Source organism: Mus musculus, chromosome 1 (genome assembly GCF_000001635.26).
Source record: "Mus musculus strain C57BL/6J chromosome 1, GRCm38.p6 C57BL/6J".
NCBI lineage: Eukaryota > Metazoa > Chordata > Mammalia > Rodentia > Muridae > Mus > Mus musculus.
In genome coordinates this window covers 97,750,816-97,769,552 of record NC_000067.6, presented here as the reverse complement: position 1 = coordinate 97,769,552, position 18,737 = coordinate 97,750,816, and the positions used below count along the sequence as shown (strand labels likewise).

General features: G+C 37.2%; 1 protein-coding gene across 20 annotated transcripts in view; it reads left to right on the top strand.

Moving 5' to 3' along the window:
* Positions 1 to 18,737, top strand: part of Ppip5k2 (diphosphoinositol pentakisphosphate kinase 2) — a 64,369-nt gene that overhangs the window by 859 nt on the left and 44,773 nt on the right. For 15 of the 20 annotated variants that reach the window (NM_173760.5, XM_006529499.4, XM_030253787.1 and 12 more), the window contains exons 2-7: positions 7,732 to 8,128; positions 10,189 to 10,384; positions 12,619 to 12,709; positions 13,582 to 13,667; positions 14,344 to 14,498; positions 16,748 to 16,849. In NM_173760.5, coding sequence (NP_776121.4) covers positions 7,997 to 8,128; positions 10,189 to 10,384; positions 12,619 to 12,709; positions 13,582 to 13,667; positions 14,344 to 14,498; positions 16,748 to 16,849 — 762 coding nt within the window. In that variant the 5' untranslated portion in view covers positions 7,732 to 7,996. Of the gene's footprint in view, positions 1 to 64; positions 150 to 7,731; positions 8,129 to 10,188; positions 10,385 to 12,618; positions 12,710 to 13,581; positions 13,668 to 14,343; positions 14,499 to 16,747; positions 16,850 to 18,737 lie in introns of those variants that run through there. The other 5 variants (XM_030253785.1, XM_011247990.1, XM_006529490.3 and 2 more) reach the window with 4 other exon arrangements.

The window sequence follows — 18,737 nt, the reverse complement described above, 5'->3', positions numbered from 1 at the left end:
GTTCACCGAGGGGTGCGCCGTTGTTTGGCTTCTTCTGTGGGGAGAGGTGTCTGTTTCATTCCCTATCCTTTGCTCTGCTTGTCTTTGCTTTCCACACCCACTTCCAAAGAACAAAAGCACTGTGTGTGTGTGCACAGCGGCGTTGCAAGGTAAGAGACGAGGTTGCAGGTCAATGCCGCACCCGCGCCTTATCGATTACACAGCGTTGCGTCCTCCCATGTAGATAGTGACCTTTGGATCTCATCCTGGAGGTTCTGGACAACTTCCTGAGAGTTACCATTCTTGAGGTTTGTGGTAATGGTCGTTTTGCTTTTTGCGTCCTGGAAGACACAGAAGTAGGAAGCATGGCTGACTTAAGCATTAGCCTATACCGGGGCAGGATTTTGTTTCACTATTACAGTTTTTTTTTTCTAACTGAAACCCGTGGTTTTTGAGCAATAATATAACGATAGCTGATATTAGTGTGTAACAGTACCACATGGTTTGCACATATATTGTCATTCATCCTTTCAAGAGGCTCGTGAAGGTTGTTAGGTTATTATATTTTTAAGCCGGAAAATGGAAAGTTAGTGAGGTAGTGGAACTTACCCTGGTTACATTTTGCCACAGGAAAACCTTTGAGTGTTTACTAGAAACTAGATCTGAATCCAGCATCTGTATTCTATTGTCCTGCCATTGCTCTTGTTATTCCAGTTTCTTCACTAACTATCAGAGGTTATGCATCCATAGTGTGCTTGTGTATATGTGTGTGACAAATGACAGTCGTGATCTTTCTGCAAATTCTGTATGTGCTGTAGAATTACATATTTCAGACTGTCGAATGTATTTTCTGCAGCATAGGCTATTTTTTGAAAAGGCAAGTGGAAAAACTGATGACTAGAAGGCTCATAATTGTACAATGCTTGCTATCTCAGTTTTTAGGTAATTATAAAGGTATTAAATTTAACAATTGATAGACTATTGAATCTAATACTAGGCATAAGAGTAGTTCATTTAGTTTTTCTGATAATTTGAAATGTTTGATAATTAGAAACAAAACCCTGAGCACTCACATCATTGTCAGGTGTGAAACAGATCATTGGGAAAGGTACGTATGGAGCACAAGGAGACAAAAAGGTTAAGAAATGTGTTTGGGGTTTGGTAGATGCATGAGAAGAGTCTGGGAAGCATTCTTTGAAGTCTTCCAGTTTATTTCAGGAATAGGAACTACCTCTAAAATGGCAATAAAATCCAAACCAAAAAGCTAACTCAGCAGAAAGGTAAATTCCAGGCAGAAATGCTGACTCAGCAGAAAGAGGTATACCTTTTGAAGAGGGAGAGGAATCAGTCATTTGCCAAAGTTGTATGGAACTTGGAACTGTCTTGGTTTATATAATCGAAAAACCTATTCTAGCTTGCCTTTCCTAGCAGGAAGAAACCAATATTTAACACTTTTTATGTAACTTCTTCCTAGTGCCTTGGAATTTAGCTATCATTTATAATAAAGTTTCCACTAGAAAATGCTTTGGGATCTCAGGAAAACCAGTTATGTGTTTGTATTCCGGTTGAACAGCAGTTGATGGAGCTCCAGTTTCCTTTTTAATTTTTTTATTTTTAGTGGAAATTTACTAATTCCGGGGCTGGACTTCTGGACTTTAGTGGAACCTATGGAAAGATAGCTTGGGGGACTTTTGTAAGGGAACTCTAGATACTATACAGGACTGATGGCTTATTCGGGGTGTTAATTTAAGGAAGAGGCAGCTCAAGCCAGAATGAGTAAACATATGAGAGAGAGGACTGTTTGTCCAGGGCAGTAGGTCGTCCGGTGTGGAGCAGCCAAGTAAAACTGGAGCCTTGAAAAAGGTCTCCACAAAGACCATCAGAAGAGGATCTGCACAGGCAGCCTTCGCTAGAAGGTTCATTCTAAACTGAGTTGCTTATGTTTGTTTTTTGCCAGTTAAAGTCAGAAAAATCTTATTTATAACCATAGTTAACCAGTTATAGAAACAGCTAATGTTTACAGAGTCCTTACTGCATGCTAGCTGTTCTGGCCGCCTGCGTTCTCATTTAATCTTCAAAACTGTATGTGATGTATAACCTCATTCTGTCTGCTGCCTAGAGCTGCTAAGGAATTTTGGGGTGGGGAGCAAGAGTTAAAGTTAAATTTTCAAGAGTGGAGCAGTTCTTACGGTGAGATTCCAAGCAATGTCAGCATCACCTTGGAATTTTAGGAAGGCAAAATATTGCACTCAACCCTAGACCTTACAGTTTAATAGCTCCAGTCCACCAAGTGGTTCTGAGAGATGTTAAGGTTTCCTAGTTGCTGTTTGCCATGTGAGGAAACTAGTAAACTAAAACACATTTCGATTTTTAACTAGTGTTAAGTCTCAAACCTAGCTGCCTGTCAGTTCATTAAAATATAAATTCTCTACTTAAGAATTTCTGATCAAAGCTTTTTGTGATAGGCCAGTAATATGTTTATTATTATGATGCAACCAGTTTATTTGAGGACCATTGCTACAAAAGCAATCTTAAAACTAAAGAAAGGTTCAATTCTGATATTTGAATAATCCATGAATACTTCAGACTAGGCATTTAATATCACTTTGGAGCTCGTGACTGAACATTGATCAAATTGTTGAGTATTGTGTGATGCTATGGCTATAGGCAGTGGAAGTTGTAGGATTTCAAGTGAAATAATCATTGAGAATGTTCTAGATCTCCTCAGATTCACCTTAAATTTCATTTTGTGAGAAACCATATACCACATGAGAGGGAAAATATACTCCATATTTTCTTAGAATTTATTGAACATTTACACTGTGATAAAGAACAATGAAGTTCTGTTTTACTGGTGGTGGTTGTTTTTATGTTTGTGTTGTCATTGTTGTTCCTTGTATTTGTGACCTTAGATTTAAACAGACCTGGCTTTGCACGTTTTTTTTATTAACTATTTGATAACTGATTGATTAACATAGTTTAGATTATTGGAAGACTTGAACCTCACCTGTTCAGTACTATTGAAATGATAGGCATTTATCTATGTACTTCAAGTATTTATAAATAATCCAAAGATGGTTGAGAGACCATTCATTTGCAAAGTAGTTATTGCTTCCTTTTTGTTTTTTTGTTTTTACATTAAGACATCTATCGAAAATGTATCAAAGGGAAAACTAAAGATAGTGTTGCTCATTATCTGAGTAGGACGTTAAAGCTATCTGAATGGCTCAGACAATTTGTTTGTGTGCCTAAACTGCATTCATTGTTGAGCGACATGTTAGGAAGCCCTGCATGTAAAAACTAAGTATTTAACATATAAAAACATAACTTCTCTTAAGCTTTATGGTTTGGAGAGTTATATAAAATCCATGCTGTTCTATAATAAGAGGACGGTAGATGACCAAGGTCAAATGAATGAAGAAATCTTGGAAGCTGGTAAATATTGTGGAGGAGTAGTTATTATTTGACATAAGCCAAGCATCGGTAGGATGGAGATTCTGCTTCTTCAGCTTTTATCCTTCTTCATTATAGGAGTGTACTGGCTGGGTTTGTGTGTCAACTTGACACAGCTGGAGTTATCACAGAGAAAGGAGCCTCCCTTGAGGAACTCCCTCCATGAGATCCAGCTGTAAGGCATTTTCTCAAGTAGTGATCAAGGATGGGAGGGCCCAGCCCATTGTGGGTGGTGTCATCCCTGGGCGATAGACTTGGGTTCTATAAGAAAGCAAGCTGAGCCGAGCGATGGTGGTGAAGGCCTTTAATCCCAGCACTTGGCACTTGAGAGGCAGAGGCAGGGGGATTTCTGAGTTTGAGGCCAGCCTGATCTACAGAGTGAGTTCCAGGACAGCCAGGGCTACACAGAGAAACCCTGTCTCAAAAAACCAAAAAAATTAAGTAAGAAAGAAAGAAAGAAAGAAAGAAAGCATGCAAGCAAGCTGAGCAAGCCAGTAAGAGGCCACCCCTCCATGGCCTCTTAAGGATTGCAATTAAGTGATTGGATGAATCTCAGAAGAGACTTTGAACTTTTGACTTTTACCATTATTGAGACTGCTGTAGACTATGGGGACTTCAGAAGTTGGACTAAATGTATTTTTTATTATGCTATGTTTACATATGGCCCCCATAGACTCATATGTTTGGACAAGCCTCTGGGGACCAGGGAGTAGAATGTGGTGGTTTGTATATGCTCGGCCCAGGGAGTGGCACTATTAGAAGGTGTAGCTTTGTTGGTGTGTCACTGTGGGTGTGGGCTTTAAGACCCTCATCCTAGCTGCTTGGAAGTCAGTATTCTGCTAGCAGCCTTCAGATGAAAATGTAGAATTCTCAACTCCCTGCACCATGCCTGCCTGGATGCTGCCATGCTCCTGCCTTGATGATAATGGACTGAACCTTTGAACCTGTAAACTAGCCCCTATTAAATGTGTCCTTATAAAAGTTGCCTTGATCATGGCATCTTTTCACTGCAGTAAAACCCCAACTAAGACAAGGAGATAGTCTGATTTTCTATACTATTAAAAGTCCACAGTCATGAAAATGGTGAATATGTGTTTTGCCTCCTGCTGCTTCTAGTGTTTTTCTTCCCTCTCCTTCAGTTTTCTTTTCTCTTTCATGGCTGCTTGTTGGAACTGCCTGAGAAACCTTAAATGCCCGAGTCCTACTCAAACAGTAATTGATATGGGGTATGTCCAGAATTTAAAGTACAGGTACCTTTAACATATGAATGTATATTTAGCCCTTACACAGGATATGACAGGTACAGTTTACATAGAAATTGAGGGCTCAAGACTTCAAATACAATTTTAAAGGATGAGAATCTAACATTGATATTTTAACTCCTGAGTTCATATTTCTAAGCAATTGGTTCAGCTTTTAAATCTCTTTCTTTTTCATCTCTCATATATTAAAATAGAATTACAGAAAAATAAATGCAAGTCCCATCCAGCCTTCTGTTCTGTTGAGGGATAATTGTTCTGCCTATCATTCAAACAAAATTCTTCACTGTCTAGCCTGCTTTCTCAGGTGCAATTCTGAAAATGATTTTACCGTCAGTCCTCTGAATGCACTGTTGTTACATCTCTAACATCATTTTCTCCACTTTTCCATTGCTTGCCTGTCCTACTCCATCTCCTTTGAACACAGGAAATAAATACACTAAGTATACTTGTACTTCAGTATTTCATGTTCCTTCCCCGAATGATCTCAACGAATCACCCTCTGGCTTTGATACAGTGTCATGTGATTAGAGAAGACTTCTAACGTGTACTCCTTCATTGGCTCATCTACTCCTGTCTTTCTTCAGTGATTATAGAAGGCCGGCTTCTAGGGTATAAGCTTACAGTTGTGTGGAGGACGTGTACTCTCGTCCTCTGGGCAGCATTTAATAAAGACTCAGCCGAACTTCATAAGTGATATGTGCCTTGGAGGTGAGGCAGCAGATCAGTTACTAAAACCAAGGTGATGTACATGCCTTCACCCCCTATTATCCTCCACGATTTCTGCTCCCAATGTCCACTGTTCATTGAAAAGAATAGTATGAAATACAAACCAGTAAGTTGTTTGCTTGTTTTTCTTTTAAGATTTATTATGTGTTTAATGTAGACGGGTGTTGTCTGTATGCATGTCTACACACCAGAAGAGGCATCAGATCCCATGGGACTACAGTTGTGATCTGCCCTGTAGGTGCTGGGAATTGGACTCAGGACCACCCAGTGCTATTACGAAGCCTTCTCTCCAGCCCTTCAAACCAGTATTTTGCAAATAGCAATAACAATCCTATTTCTGCCTCTGATCATTGGATTCTTGACTTGAGTTTTTCAAAATTTTACATTTATATATTCTAGGCATTTCACAGAGAATATTTAAATGGGAAAAAAAAAAGCTAGAAACCAACAGTAACAACAACAAAAAAAATGACCCTACAGTACTGCCTCTAAAATGAGGTTGTTATATAAGTCATTTTTGTTAGAATACTTAAACTAGGGATGTAGTTGTTTATCCTTAATGAAGTGATTCTGTATGAAGTAAATAGTATTTATTGAATAAATACGTTTATTTCAGTAAATATCTATCAGTATTCTTTTAGATTTTCATGTTATGTTAGTAGAAAGGTTAATTTATAGCACTTCAGATAGAAATATAGATTCATTAAGTATTTCTGTGCAAAGCACTACACTACTTCAGTCTTCACAGTACCAGACTGTTGGTATAGTCTCATTCACTCACACACAGGGAAGGGGGTGGATGGATTCAGAAATGCTAGCATAAGTTGTTAGTTGTTAGTAACAGATTAATATATTGACTTCAAGCTAAGGGTCTTTCTACTACTTTTTTTTAAATTAGGTATTGTCCTCATTTACATTTCCAATGCTATCCCAAAAGTCCCCCATACCCTCCCCCCAACTCCCCTACCCACCCACTCCCACTTTTTGGCCCTGGCATTCCCCTGTACTGGGGCATATAAAGTTTGCATGTCCAATGGGCCTCTCTTTCCAGTGATGGCCGACTAGGCCATCTTTTGATACATGTGCAGCTAGAGTCAAGAGCTCTGGGGAACTGGTTAGTTCATAATGTTGTTCCACCTATAGGGTTGCAGATCTCTTTAGCTCCTTGAGTACTTTCTCTAGCTCCTCCATTGGGGGCCCGGTGATGGGTCTTTCTACCTCTAAAATATTTGGATATATTTAATGGGAAGAACAGAAGCACACAGGCCCCAAGGATGTGTTTAGTAGTCCACTTAGTAACAGCAAAGCAGAGCTGAACTCATGTGTTGTGAAGTTGCAGAAGGTTGTGATTTCTTTCTTAGTAAGAAACACGTCTTAATATTAAACAGTGTAGTAGAAACAAAAAGCATTTTTAATAGATAATTTCTTCTTTCAGGTTTAATGCCAAATGATTTCAGCTTTCATAAGAATTTGCTAAAGCCAAAGCTTACTGAGTAATTTTATATTTGATTGAAAGCCACCAGTTAAACTTTAATCAGACTTCTAGAACTAAAAATTTTGGATTGTGCTTTGTCTATCTAGCATATTGTTCAATTTTTTTTTAAATATCACCAGTCATCAAATGAAGTATTTGCACAATTTCATCTTGGTAGATAACTAACTTTAATATCACCGGTGTTTAAATACATGTAAACAACTTTGTAAAGAATACTTTGAGATTATGTCATTAGCATATGATAGTTAACTAGTGGGTTTCCATGTTGGATTTTTATGAGGGCATGTCACTGAATCACTTACAGTTTCTTGACGAGCATATTAGGAGGCTGTAGTAATTTTTCTAGGCTTGCTGTAGCAATTGTTCTGGCTTTGCTAAATAGTTTTAAGCTCTCAGTCTGAGAAGAGTTGAATGAAATCTTGTTTTCAGTCTACTAATTCTTTCAGAAGAGCTGTGTTTTGTCTGTCTTTGTCTACTTTTTTCAGATACTTCTGGACTGAAGGTTTGAATTTTTAACAAAAGGTTTTTTGTTTGTTTGTTTTTTTAATAATTTCCATCATTTTCTTATTATCAGGTACCTTATGGATTTGAATTGAGTGTGGTCTTTTTGTTATGTTATGTCATCTTATCCACTTGCTCTGATATATTCTTCTGGAATATAATCTTCATTATTTGATTTTATGGAGGAAAATATATTATCATTTTGGTGGCCTTTGATAGGTTATTGGACCTGATTGTCTAATGTCATTCAAAATTGTTTTTTGTGAGTATTTTTGAAGAATGCTGTTGAAATTAATTGCTTGCACTGCGTTTTAGGTAAAAGGAGGATATCTGTTCCAACCCGGGCAAGCAGCAGCCTCATTGTCCTTGCGTTTTAAACTACAACAGCAATTGGGAGTTCAACAATGAAGCAATGATATCTGAGAACAAAGGAACACTGGCCAACTAAATGTCAGCACATTTCATGCGATTGGGTGAAAACACTGCAGCAGACCTGGGTGTCAGCTGGCAGCCTGAGAATGTGCTCTTCTGACACCATTTATCTGAAGCAGCTTTAGTATAGACTATTTAAACTTTATGTATGTCAAATTCAAGAAAAATGAGTGAACCCCCCAGATTCTTTGTTGGGCCCGAAGATGCGGAAATCAATCCTGGAAACTATCGTCGCTTCTTCCACCATGCTGAAGAGGAGGAGGAGGAGGAGGATGAGTCTGTAAGTCTGTCTTTCCTGATGAGCCGGTGCAGTGCAGAATGCTCCTTGAGTACCCTAATACAAATGAATTCTCTGATTTTAAATAAGACTACTTTGTAATGTGCAAATTTGTTTAAAAAATTGAAAAATATAAGTAATATTGAATAGACAGGATATTAAAGGTAGCTAGCAATAAGATCCTTACTTAAAGGACAGTTTAGAGTTGCTGTAAGATACTAAGGAACTACTTAACTAAATTTATCAAGTTCCACAAGACTATCTCAAAGGCTGCATGTGTGTGTGTCTGTGAGTGTTAGGTCTTAGAAACAGACCACAACTGTTACATCCAATTCCTTGTTCTGCTGCTCACTGTGTGTCTGTCTTAGTCTTCATTCTCCTTGCCCTCAGGCAGAGACTATTTTGTTTTGGGAACCGATTTGAAATACAGACATAAACTATGTGTTGATTTTTTTTTTTCTTTCTTAAATTTCTAATTAAAAATAGAATCTCATTTTAAAAGAAAAATCTGTCACAGTTGGTAAGAGTGGTAAGCTGGGACTGCAGTAGCCAATAGTTATTTATGTCTGAGAGGAGAGCAGCGCTGTTCACAGAGAAGTCACTGGGCGTGCGCCTTTGAAGGCTAGGTGGAGTCACACTCTTCCCCCTCCCATCGGGAGACATTTCGGTAGCAGTGATATTCTAATTAAGCAGCTGTGGGCGACCCTTGACCATCCCTGAGGAAATAAGCCCTCCACTGATATTCTTGTGATATGCTTTGTTAGGGCTGTGAGAAATAGCCCGAAGAGTTGACCTGTGAAGGTGACCTATCACCTAGGACCTATCACTGTCACCTAGGAAGCTGATAGTGAGCCCTTTCAACATTCTTGATGAGGAACAACAGAGGCCTTAAGATGAATGATGGGGGGTGGGGAGGGGAGTAGAGATAGAGACCCCAATATGGTTGCTGTTTATATTGTTTGATTTATAATTTAGTCCAATACTCATTTGAACTCCAGTTTTCATGTTAGAGGAGGCAATGTAGAATTATTTTTCTAAATGTAAAAAGAAAAGAACGATTTCATCCCCAAATTTTTATTGCTACATTTATGGGGAAGTTTTATGAACCACTTTGAACAGCTTTATATAGTGTTATATGAAATACATAAAGTCATGGAAGAGAAAAGAATTAGATGCAGCCTTATGTGGTTGATAGAACTCTGAAGCTCAGGAATGAAAAGGCCAAGATGAAGTGCAAAGAATTAAGAATGAATATAACAAATTTGTGAGCATGATGTCCTCAGTATGTTACTGTTTATGTGCTGTGTGTATTCAAGTTTGATGGTTGATTTGGTTACAAGTACAAGATTAATGAGATCATTAAGTAGGAATGTCAAGTATGAATGTTGCAGGGAGTGTCAAAGTTCATTGGCATTTTCTATCAGTGAGCCTTTCTCTAAGTTCAAAAAGCTCTCTGTGACCAGCTAATGTCCCAGCTCAGTCTACAAGGAGACTTAACACTGTGCAGCTTTGCACTTAGAAATGCATTGGATTTTAGACATCACAATTCTTTATCTGACTCTTACTGGACTTTTTAGTTGGAATAGATGGAGTTTTGTTCTTGTTTGTATTTTTCTGCCTGAAGATAGTTAAGTAAATGCTAGAAGCAGGTGAAGAAGGAATGTTTATATGTACTTTAAAATTAATTGAAAATAGTAGCAATATGCTGAAGGTGGGCTTTTTATTAGATCTATCTATCTATTTATTTATTTTGTTTTTTTCGAGACAGGGTTTCTCTGTGTAGCCCTGGCTGTCCTGGAACTCTCTTTTGACCAGGCTGGCCTTGAACTCAGAAATCCGCCTGCCTCTGCCTCCCAAGTGCTGGGATTAAAGCGTATGCCACCATTGCCCAGCAATTTTAATTGTTAAGTAGTTTAAGTGATAGACTTTGGCTGACTTCAATAGTGAATTATGTCAGTTTTACTGATTCCTGTCCCTCGTCTACTGCTGAAAGGAAATGATGACAGTGATATTTTAGAACACCTATTAAGACAACATGTCATCCTGTGTTCTTTCTGTTTTAGCCACCAGAAAGGCAGATTGTGGTTGGAATATGTTCCATGGCAAAGAAATCCAAATCCAAACCCATGAAGGAAATTCTGGAACGGATCTCCTTGTTTAAGTACATCACAGTAGTGGTTTTTGAAGAGGAAATTATTTTGAATGAACCCGTGGAAAACTGGCCTTTATGTGATTGTCTTATTTCTTTCCATTCTAAAGGTATCAGAAGGTGGACAGGGGTGTTTTATCCTATCTCATTGTAGAAATAATACATACTTCTTATAGAATATTGGATAAATGAGAAATGAAGCTAACTCACAGATAAGGGATGTTAACATTTTGATATATTTCTTTCTAATCTCTTTCTTCTCAATGTGTTTTTTTAAAAGTTTAGTGTCATAGTTTACATGTAACTTTATATTTAGCTTTTCTTAGATTTTATCAAAAATTTCCACACCATATTTTTCATGATGTGTATTATATAAATGTATAACTTAGTGAACTAATAACCAAACATTTGGATAATTCCTAGTCTTCACTGTTAAAGTAAAGTTATGATTAACTTTTAATATATACCTTTGTTTGCACATATCTGCAGATAGATGCCTTAATTATTAGATATTTTAAGTCTTATATTTCTACCACTTAGAAAGTGACCTGGTATTCTTTATATAAGTGCACATACTTAATTTGTTAAGAACTTTCAATTAAAAATTTAGGGCTTCTTTGCTATTTTAAATTGAATGGCAATAGCAGTTAAGTTTAAGTACTAATGTTATAGTAAATGCAATAGTGCAAATTATTGCTCAAAGCCCTCCCCAAAAAAACAAACAAAAAGAATTATTGCTGTCTATTTCTGAAAATCTTTTTAATTTTGTAAATTACTTGTTTTCCCATGAATAAGTTTGTAATTTTTTAGAGTTTGTTTTTGTACTAATCATTACCTTTTACTCCTATCCCCCAGTAGTTCTGAACTGTGCTAAGTTTTTTTCTGTATACTGGTAATGAAGATTGATTTTCATTTTTCAGCAAACCTAGTCTGATCTTGGTTGCCTGAGACTTTTTTCTTGAGAAATTTTATATTCTCTGCACGTGAAAGTGTTCTTTCTTACTGTTACATGTTCTTTCTGTGAAAGCTGTTGCTCCTAAAAGCTCCCTGCTGTCTTAGGACATACCCTATATGTTGTCTTTTGGTAAGAGACTCTTTTCTCTGTAACTAAATTGAAAGCAGGGACTGATTGGCAGCAGGTGCTTTCCATTGCTCAGTCCTGGTGGGAAGCTTCGAGTCATGACATTGAAACCTTTACTGCTGCCGAATACGTTATAGAGTTCAGCTGCTGCTCCATGCATTATTAAAAAAAACTAAGAGAAATTTACAAGTACATTTTAGCCAAACATAGCTGTTTGATTAAAATTTTAATACTTAACATTTCTAAAATTTCTTGTAGTGATGCGGAAATGTAATGTCCTCGTAAGCGATTAATGTCCATAGTTAAATCATGCACTGTCCTGCTGATTGATTTTTATCTTCCATAGAGAAGATATTGATGAGAGAATTGTCACTTAAGGACAATAAAAAGTAGTATTCTTTTTGGAAGATAATGCCAAGTTTTCTAAGTATCTTATTCACACTGAAAAGCTCTTAATCTGCCAGAATCCTATTGGTTAGAGGGCGTCATGCTCATTGACAGCTGAGCTTGGCTTTAGAGATAGGTAAGTTGGCTAAACAGAGGCAGGATTTAAGCATTTTTTTTCTTTTTCTTTTGTCTGCTATGGTACATTGGAGAATTTTAGTGGTAATACAGAGAGTAAAATATAATCTCTGAAATTTTTATAGTTTTTTTCAAATCTATTGTAATCACATATACATTTGACTCATTTTCATTATTATTAATCATTTCAGTAGTCTAGAAATTTTAGTAGGTTAGTTTTTATATCCTAAGGTGGCCCAGCAGGAGCATGCTTCTATTCATATCTTTATCTTTTGTACATTTTATTGTTTATAAATACATTTTTGTTTTTGTTTCTATTTTTAAAGGTACTGTCAGCTAGTTCATTTTAGACATGAAAATATCAAATAAAAGAGACTTGTGTATTGAGAAGATTTTTTAAAATCAAATGATATGAAACATTATTTATTTGTAGATTTCTCTTTATATATGAAAATATCTTACCTTTCTATCAGGTACCTTTAAATAGTCAGATACAGGCTAACATGAAACAGCCAGTGACTTGTTATGCCATATCAATGATAATAACCAAGAAAAGTTATTTTAATAGTATAAGTTAAATAAAAATGTACATACTTATTATTTCATATCTTTTATAGAAGGTGGTTATGTACATACTGAAATTTTTTTAGGGGAGGTGGCATAATTCAAATTGATGACATTAATAAATTTAAAATGCCAGCTTGAGACTGTACAGAATATGATAATAATATGTGTTCTTAGGATTTCCACTGGACAAAGCAGTTGCCTATGCAAAACTCAGGAATCCATTTGTAATCAATGACTTGAATATGCAGTATCTCATACAAGATAGGTGAGTGAAGTTGGCTGACCTAAGGGAAAAAGAAATCAAGGCTTCCTTACTAATCAGTGTATGCTGATGAAGCATCAGGTGTTCTCACTACGGTCATTGCATCCCTTAGAATACGTTTATTAGGAAGCTCTGCCAGTGAAGGACCTTGAGACCTGAGGAATCATTCACTTAGTCACAGGAACAAGGACTTGGACGGCGGTCGCTTAACTTCCAAAGCCTTCTAAACCCATCAAACTTGCAGTTTCTTGTCATATGGCTGATGATTCCATAGAATTCATTCATTGTAACCGATGATATTTATGGTGAAGTGTACCATTACAGCAGTTTGTTACTATACATCTTAATGTTCATGGAGCATATGTTCTAAATGAAGTTATAAAAGGGTGTGTGTGTGTCTGTTTATTTAATTGGTATTTGGTTTTGGTAGCTACATGCAGTTCTATTTTCCATGAGCATTCTACTTTTGTGTTATAACATGACATTACTTATATTACTTACATGGAAATACATATATACTAATTTTGCATGAAGGTAAAATCATTTTTCATAGGATTATGAGTGTTTTTCTATGACATTAAATATTATTTTGTGGTAAGGGTTTTAGTAGTTAGGCTATATTTTGTCTTTGATATTCGTCTTACTTGACTATTTTTCTTCATGCATGTACATTCATGTTTTAAAGTGTAGTCTTTCAATCTGCTACCAAAGATATTTTATATGCATTTTGGTGAATATTTTGATAGGAGCAGTTTGATATTTGAAATATTTAGAAAAACAAAAAGGGTAGTTAAGAGTGATAATTACTTGTGTGGGGATATAATATATTGAGAAATAGAAAGCCAAGCACTAAGGATGTTTCTCTGTTTCTTTAGAAGAGACGTGTATAGCATTCTTCAAGCTGAAGGCATCCTACTTCCTCGGTATGCAATCCTGAACCGTGATCCAAATAACCCGAAAGGTCAGAGAACTCAGCTCTGCAGCCTTCCTTTTGGTTCTTGACGTACTCTGTGACATCCCTACAATAAGTAGGAAAACTTTTAAGAATTCCTGAGAGTCTACTTAATAGTTTTTCTTAATGAATTAAACAGTTGTGGTGGTGCATGCCTGTGATGCCAGTACTCAGAAGGCTGAGGCAGAATGATAGGGAATTCAACGTCAAAGTCAGTATGTATTTAGTTCTGGGCCAGGCTGGGCTTCATACTGTGAGACCCCCATCTCAGAAAACAAAGCAAAACAAAACACTGTGAGCTAACTGGCTAAGTAGTATTCCAGGAGCTATCTTCCTGTATTTTGTATGTATAATTGAATATGTATGATCTGAGGGCTGGCCATTTGGTACTAGATAGTCACTTAGGAAGCTCATTCCTGGAGAAGGCTAATTCTTACTCTCTCTGCCGTCATCAGTGGCCTCCCTCGGGCCAAGCTTTTTTCCCTTGAGGTACTGAGGACTGAACTCAGGGTCTTGCACATACTTTTCAGGGTATTACTCTGCTGCTGTGCTGCCTCAGCTCTGATTAATGTAGTCTGCTGAGGCATAGTTTTACTAGAAACTTGAAAAGTAAATTTTATTTTTGCTCTTGTAATGCTATTATGTGGGTGATATGACTTTTCTGGCGATTATGCTTTGTGTTTAGAATGCAACCTGATTGAAGGAGAAGATCATGTAGAAGTGAATGGGGAAGTTTTCCAAAAGCCCTTTGTGGAGAAGCCGGTCAGTGCAGAGGACCACAATGTTTACATTTATTATCCAACATCCGCCGGAGGTGGGAGTCAGAGACTTTTCCGGAAGGTAAGGAAGCCTTTGAAATCTTCCTGTGAGTAGTCTTCATTCTTCTATACATTTTATTAAAGTGTGTTAAAGGTTATCAGGCTCTTAATAAACTAAGGTGAGATACTGAACTCTCATCATCTAGAGGAAGATGAAACTGTGGTAATTCCATTAAAAAGTATACTTTTCTTTTACTGTGATAAAACACCATGGCAAGAGCTACTACTAGAAAGAAGAAGGGATGGGGGAGGGAGGGAGGGAGGGAGGGAGGGAGGGAGGGAGGAAGGGAAGAAGGAAGGAAGGAAGGAAGGAAGGAAGGAAGGAAGGAAGGCAGGCAGGCAGGCAGGCAGGCAGGCAGGCAGGCAGGCTTTCTTTGAACTATGGTTCAAGCAAACTCAGGGTTCCAGAGCAGTAACAGTCCATTGTGGTAGGAGAAGCCAAGCTGAGGGCATGGCTGAGGGGACAGAAACAGCTGAGAGCTCTTATCTTTTAACCACAAGTCTGACGGGAATGGCCTGCCAGAGGGAGGCTTTATCCTCTCAGAGCCCACCCCAGGGAACCATGTCCACCTGCCTGCCTGAACCACTTACATTACAAAGCAGCGACACCAGTGGGCAGCAAGTGTTCAATACCTGAGTCCTGAGGGACGTTTCCCACCCTACCACCACCGAAAGTGTAGTTACATAAAATTCCTGCCTTCAGAATGTAAAGAAAGGTGCAGGATGTGTCTTCAGTCTTTCACTTGTGTTTCTCTCAGACTAGAAATGGACTTAAAGATAAGCTCCTTTTTGTAGAAATTAAATGGAGAAAGTGCCAGTTCACACAAAAGTAATATTGGTAATTTTTACACATGTAAGTACATACTTAATTGTTCCCATAATGAAATTAGTATAAATCAGATCTGAAATATAATGATATTATATTCCTTTTTGGAATAAAAAGGATTTTCTATTAAATTGGGTAGTTGGAAAATAAGCCTAATCCAAAATGTGTTAGTAGCAATGTCGTCTCTTAGTAATATATCAAGACAGAGATGCACTCATAAATAGTCATGGTTTTGTATGTCAATGATAAGCAAAGAGCTAGAAAAATGGCTCAGTAGTTAAAAGCATTTGCTCTTTCAAAGGACCCCAGTAGGTTTTATCTCAAAAGGAAAAAAAGGAAGAAAAAGTTGAATACATTTTATCATGAACATCATAGCTTAGTTGTATGATAAGCAGAATATGTTTATTTTCACCTATAGTTACTTGATTGGTTAAAAAAAAAAACAAACAAAACCCTACATGTAACTGCTGCTGTCCAGCAGCATAAAAGAGTATGATACTCATAAGGGAGCCCACGAGCATCTGTGACTTCAGTCTGTGGGGTTTGGTGCCGTCTGGCATCCACAGGCACTGTATACATGTCGTGCATTTACATACATGCAGGCAAAACACTAATACATTTAAAATGGAAGTATAGCTTAAAACAGAATAAAGATGCCCTTTAAATACTCATTATAGTGGCAAATATTAGAAAATAAAAATATCAAGTATAGATAAGACTAGGAAATTTAAGCCATCTAGAAGTCTCTTATATATATTTTTTGTGAGACTCAGATAACATAGTTTCTAGAAGATTTGGCAGTATCTGTCTAAGTACAGATATAACCATGAGCTTCCTAGAACTTTCTTAGAAACATAACTATAAATGTGGCCTGTTTCCATCTTAAGAATGTTTAAAACAGTAGCATTGCATTATGCAAGAAACTTGGCAAACAACTTAGACATATAACTATAAAGTGAAATGTTGTTTATATAGTGGAAGCTCTGTAGCAGAAATAAACAGACTCAACTGTTTTTATTTGTGTGTGTGTGTCTATGCGTGTGGGGATGGGTGTATGTGTGTGCGTGTGTTATATATATTTGAGGGAGGTCCCCTGGAACTGAAGTAATTGTTATAGGTAATTGCTAGTTGCCTGATATGGGTGCTGGAAGCTTGTATTATCTGGAAAAACAGCCAGTGCTCTTAAGCACTGAAAATTCTCTTCAGTCTCTTAGAAACATGATTTTTTTTTCATTATATTTTATGGTTTTTATGTTATGTTTAAATAACTACAGCAGAGACTATATACTGCCAAATTTAAGTACTGTTAATTATTCATGAATTAGTTATTTAATAGTTAAGAATGTCTACAGTAGATAGTAAATAAAGGTTACATTTCAGATGTATTATAAAAATGAGGGCACCACCCTGATCTTATGTTAATGGATATATCTTTTCTTCTCTAGATTGGCAGTAGAAGTAGTGTGTATTCCCCAGAGAGCAACGTTCGAAAAACGGGGTCATATATATATGAAGAGTTTATGCCTACAGATGGTACTGATGTTAAGGTAGGGTGTATTTAGGGTTATGGCATGGTGGGATAAAGTACAGATGCTCCTTGACCAATACTGAGTCATGTCCTGATAAATGTCGTGCTAGCTCGGTACAGTAGTGTATCCTACAATCTCAGCACTCAGGTGTGAGGCAGGAGGATCTTGAGTTTGAGGCAAGCCTTTGCTACATATCCAGTTTCAGGAAGGAAGGAAGGAAAAGCTTACTCTAGGTTAAGAATACACTGAATAAATGTAACCTCATGACCGTCATAACTTAGATGCATGGTGCACTACATGCAGAACATGGTTACCTCTCACTTGTAATTACCCAACTGGCAAAAGCTACATCTCACTGCTGCTGTCCAGCTCATGAGAGAAGATGATACTGTATTTTCACTGAACCAGAAGAAGCAGAAAGAAGAAGAAAGAAAGGATAATTTTAACTGGAAGTAAACCATTGAGGTATCATCTGCAGATTGCAAACTCAAACGTTTAACTGTCATAAGGCCATATCAGTCATAGAGACCACATAGTTTTAATTGATATTTTGAGGTTACCCTTTATTTTAGAGAAAGGTAACTATTTAGCTTCTGCCTTTCTCAGTGCTGTTATTATTGGTACTAGGGATAGAACGTAGGCCCTTATGTGAGGTAGGCAAGCATTCTAACACTAAGTTCTCATTAGTCCAGACTTCTTTTTTTTAATTTTTTTAAAGATTTATTTATTTATTTTATGGACATGAGTACACTGTCACTCTCTTCAGACACACCAGAAGAGGGCATCAGATCCCATTGCAGATGGTTGTGAGTCACCATATGGTTGCTGGGAATTAAACTCAGGACTTCTATGAAGAGCAGTCAGTGTTCTTAACCACTGAGCCATCTCTCCAGCCCCTAGTCCAGACTTCTTTTGTATGGTAGACATCACTGAACACTATTCCTTTTGTTTGTTTGTTTTTTGTTTTTTTCTAGACAGGGTTTCTCTGTGTAGCCCTGGCTATCCTGGAACTCACTCTGTAGACCTGTTTGGCCTCAAACTCAGAAATCCACTTGCCTCTGCCTCCTAAGTGCTGAGATTAAAGGTGTGCGCCACCACTGCCTGGCAAGCCCAGTATTCTTAAATGCTTAAAAGTAGAATACCCAGTATTACAAAGATGACAGATTTTAGTGAATGTTGTAAAAATGTTTAGGTCAAGTTTTAAAAACATAGGCTATTTATTTAAATGCTAATGAGTAGTACAGTATCAGATTGAGCATTCTAGTAGCTACCAGTTTGCAGACAGTGATTAATGTCAGTGATATGAGGCTCTGCTAATGGTAATATGATATAAAAATACCATTGCGCTTGGTAACCAACAAAGCTTACCTTCTCCCAGCCAGCCTTTCTTGATGAGGCTGCTCTTTCTAAACTTACAAATCTCATCTTGAACTTACCCTTTAAAACTTGTTGGTAGATTCTCATTGGCCACAGGATGACATCCACTTTCGTAAGACTGCCATACAAGCTATTTCTTCCAATACAAGCCATTCCATGCAGTACATCCTGTAGTGTTGGATTCCTTTCCTGTCCCAGAATGCCTTGTGTTGCTTCTTTGCTCTGTCCTTTCTATTTATCACCTCAGTAAAAATGCCTTTCCTTGTTCTCCCAAACGATGAATTCCCCACCCTTTGAAAAATCATATAGACATTTTTTCTATGTCTAAGAATTATATCTTTACAGTTTTAGTGCATAATGCTCAGTTTTATACTTTTGTGCAGAGACTTTTATTTTCCTGTATAAGTAATTATGTATAACCTTTTCTGGTATATTGAAAATGCAGGCATGTAAAATAGAAAGAAATGTTTATTAATAGTCTGGCATTTGAACTGTTTTAAATAGAAATTTTTTTGACTTTATTGTTTTC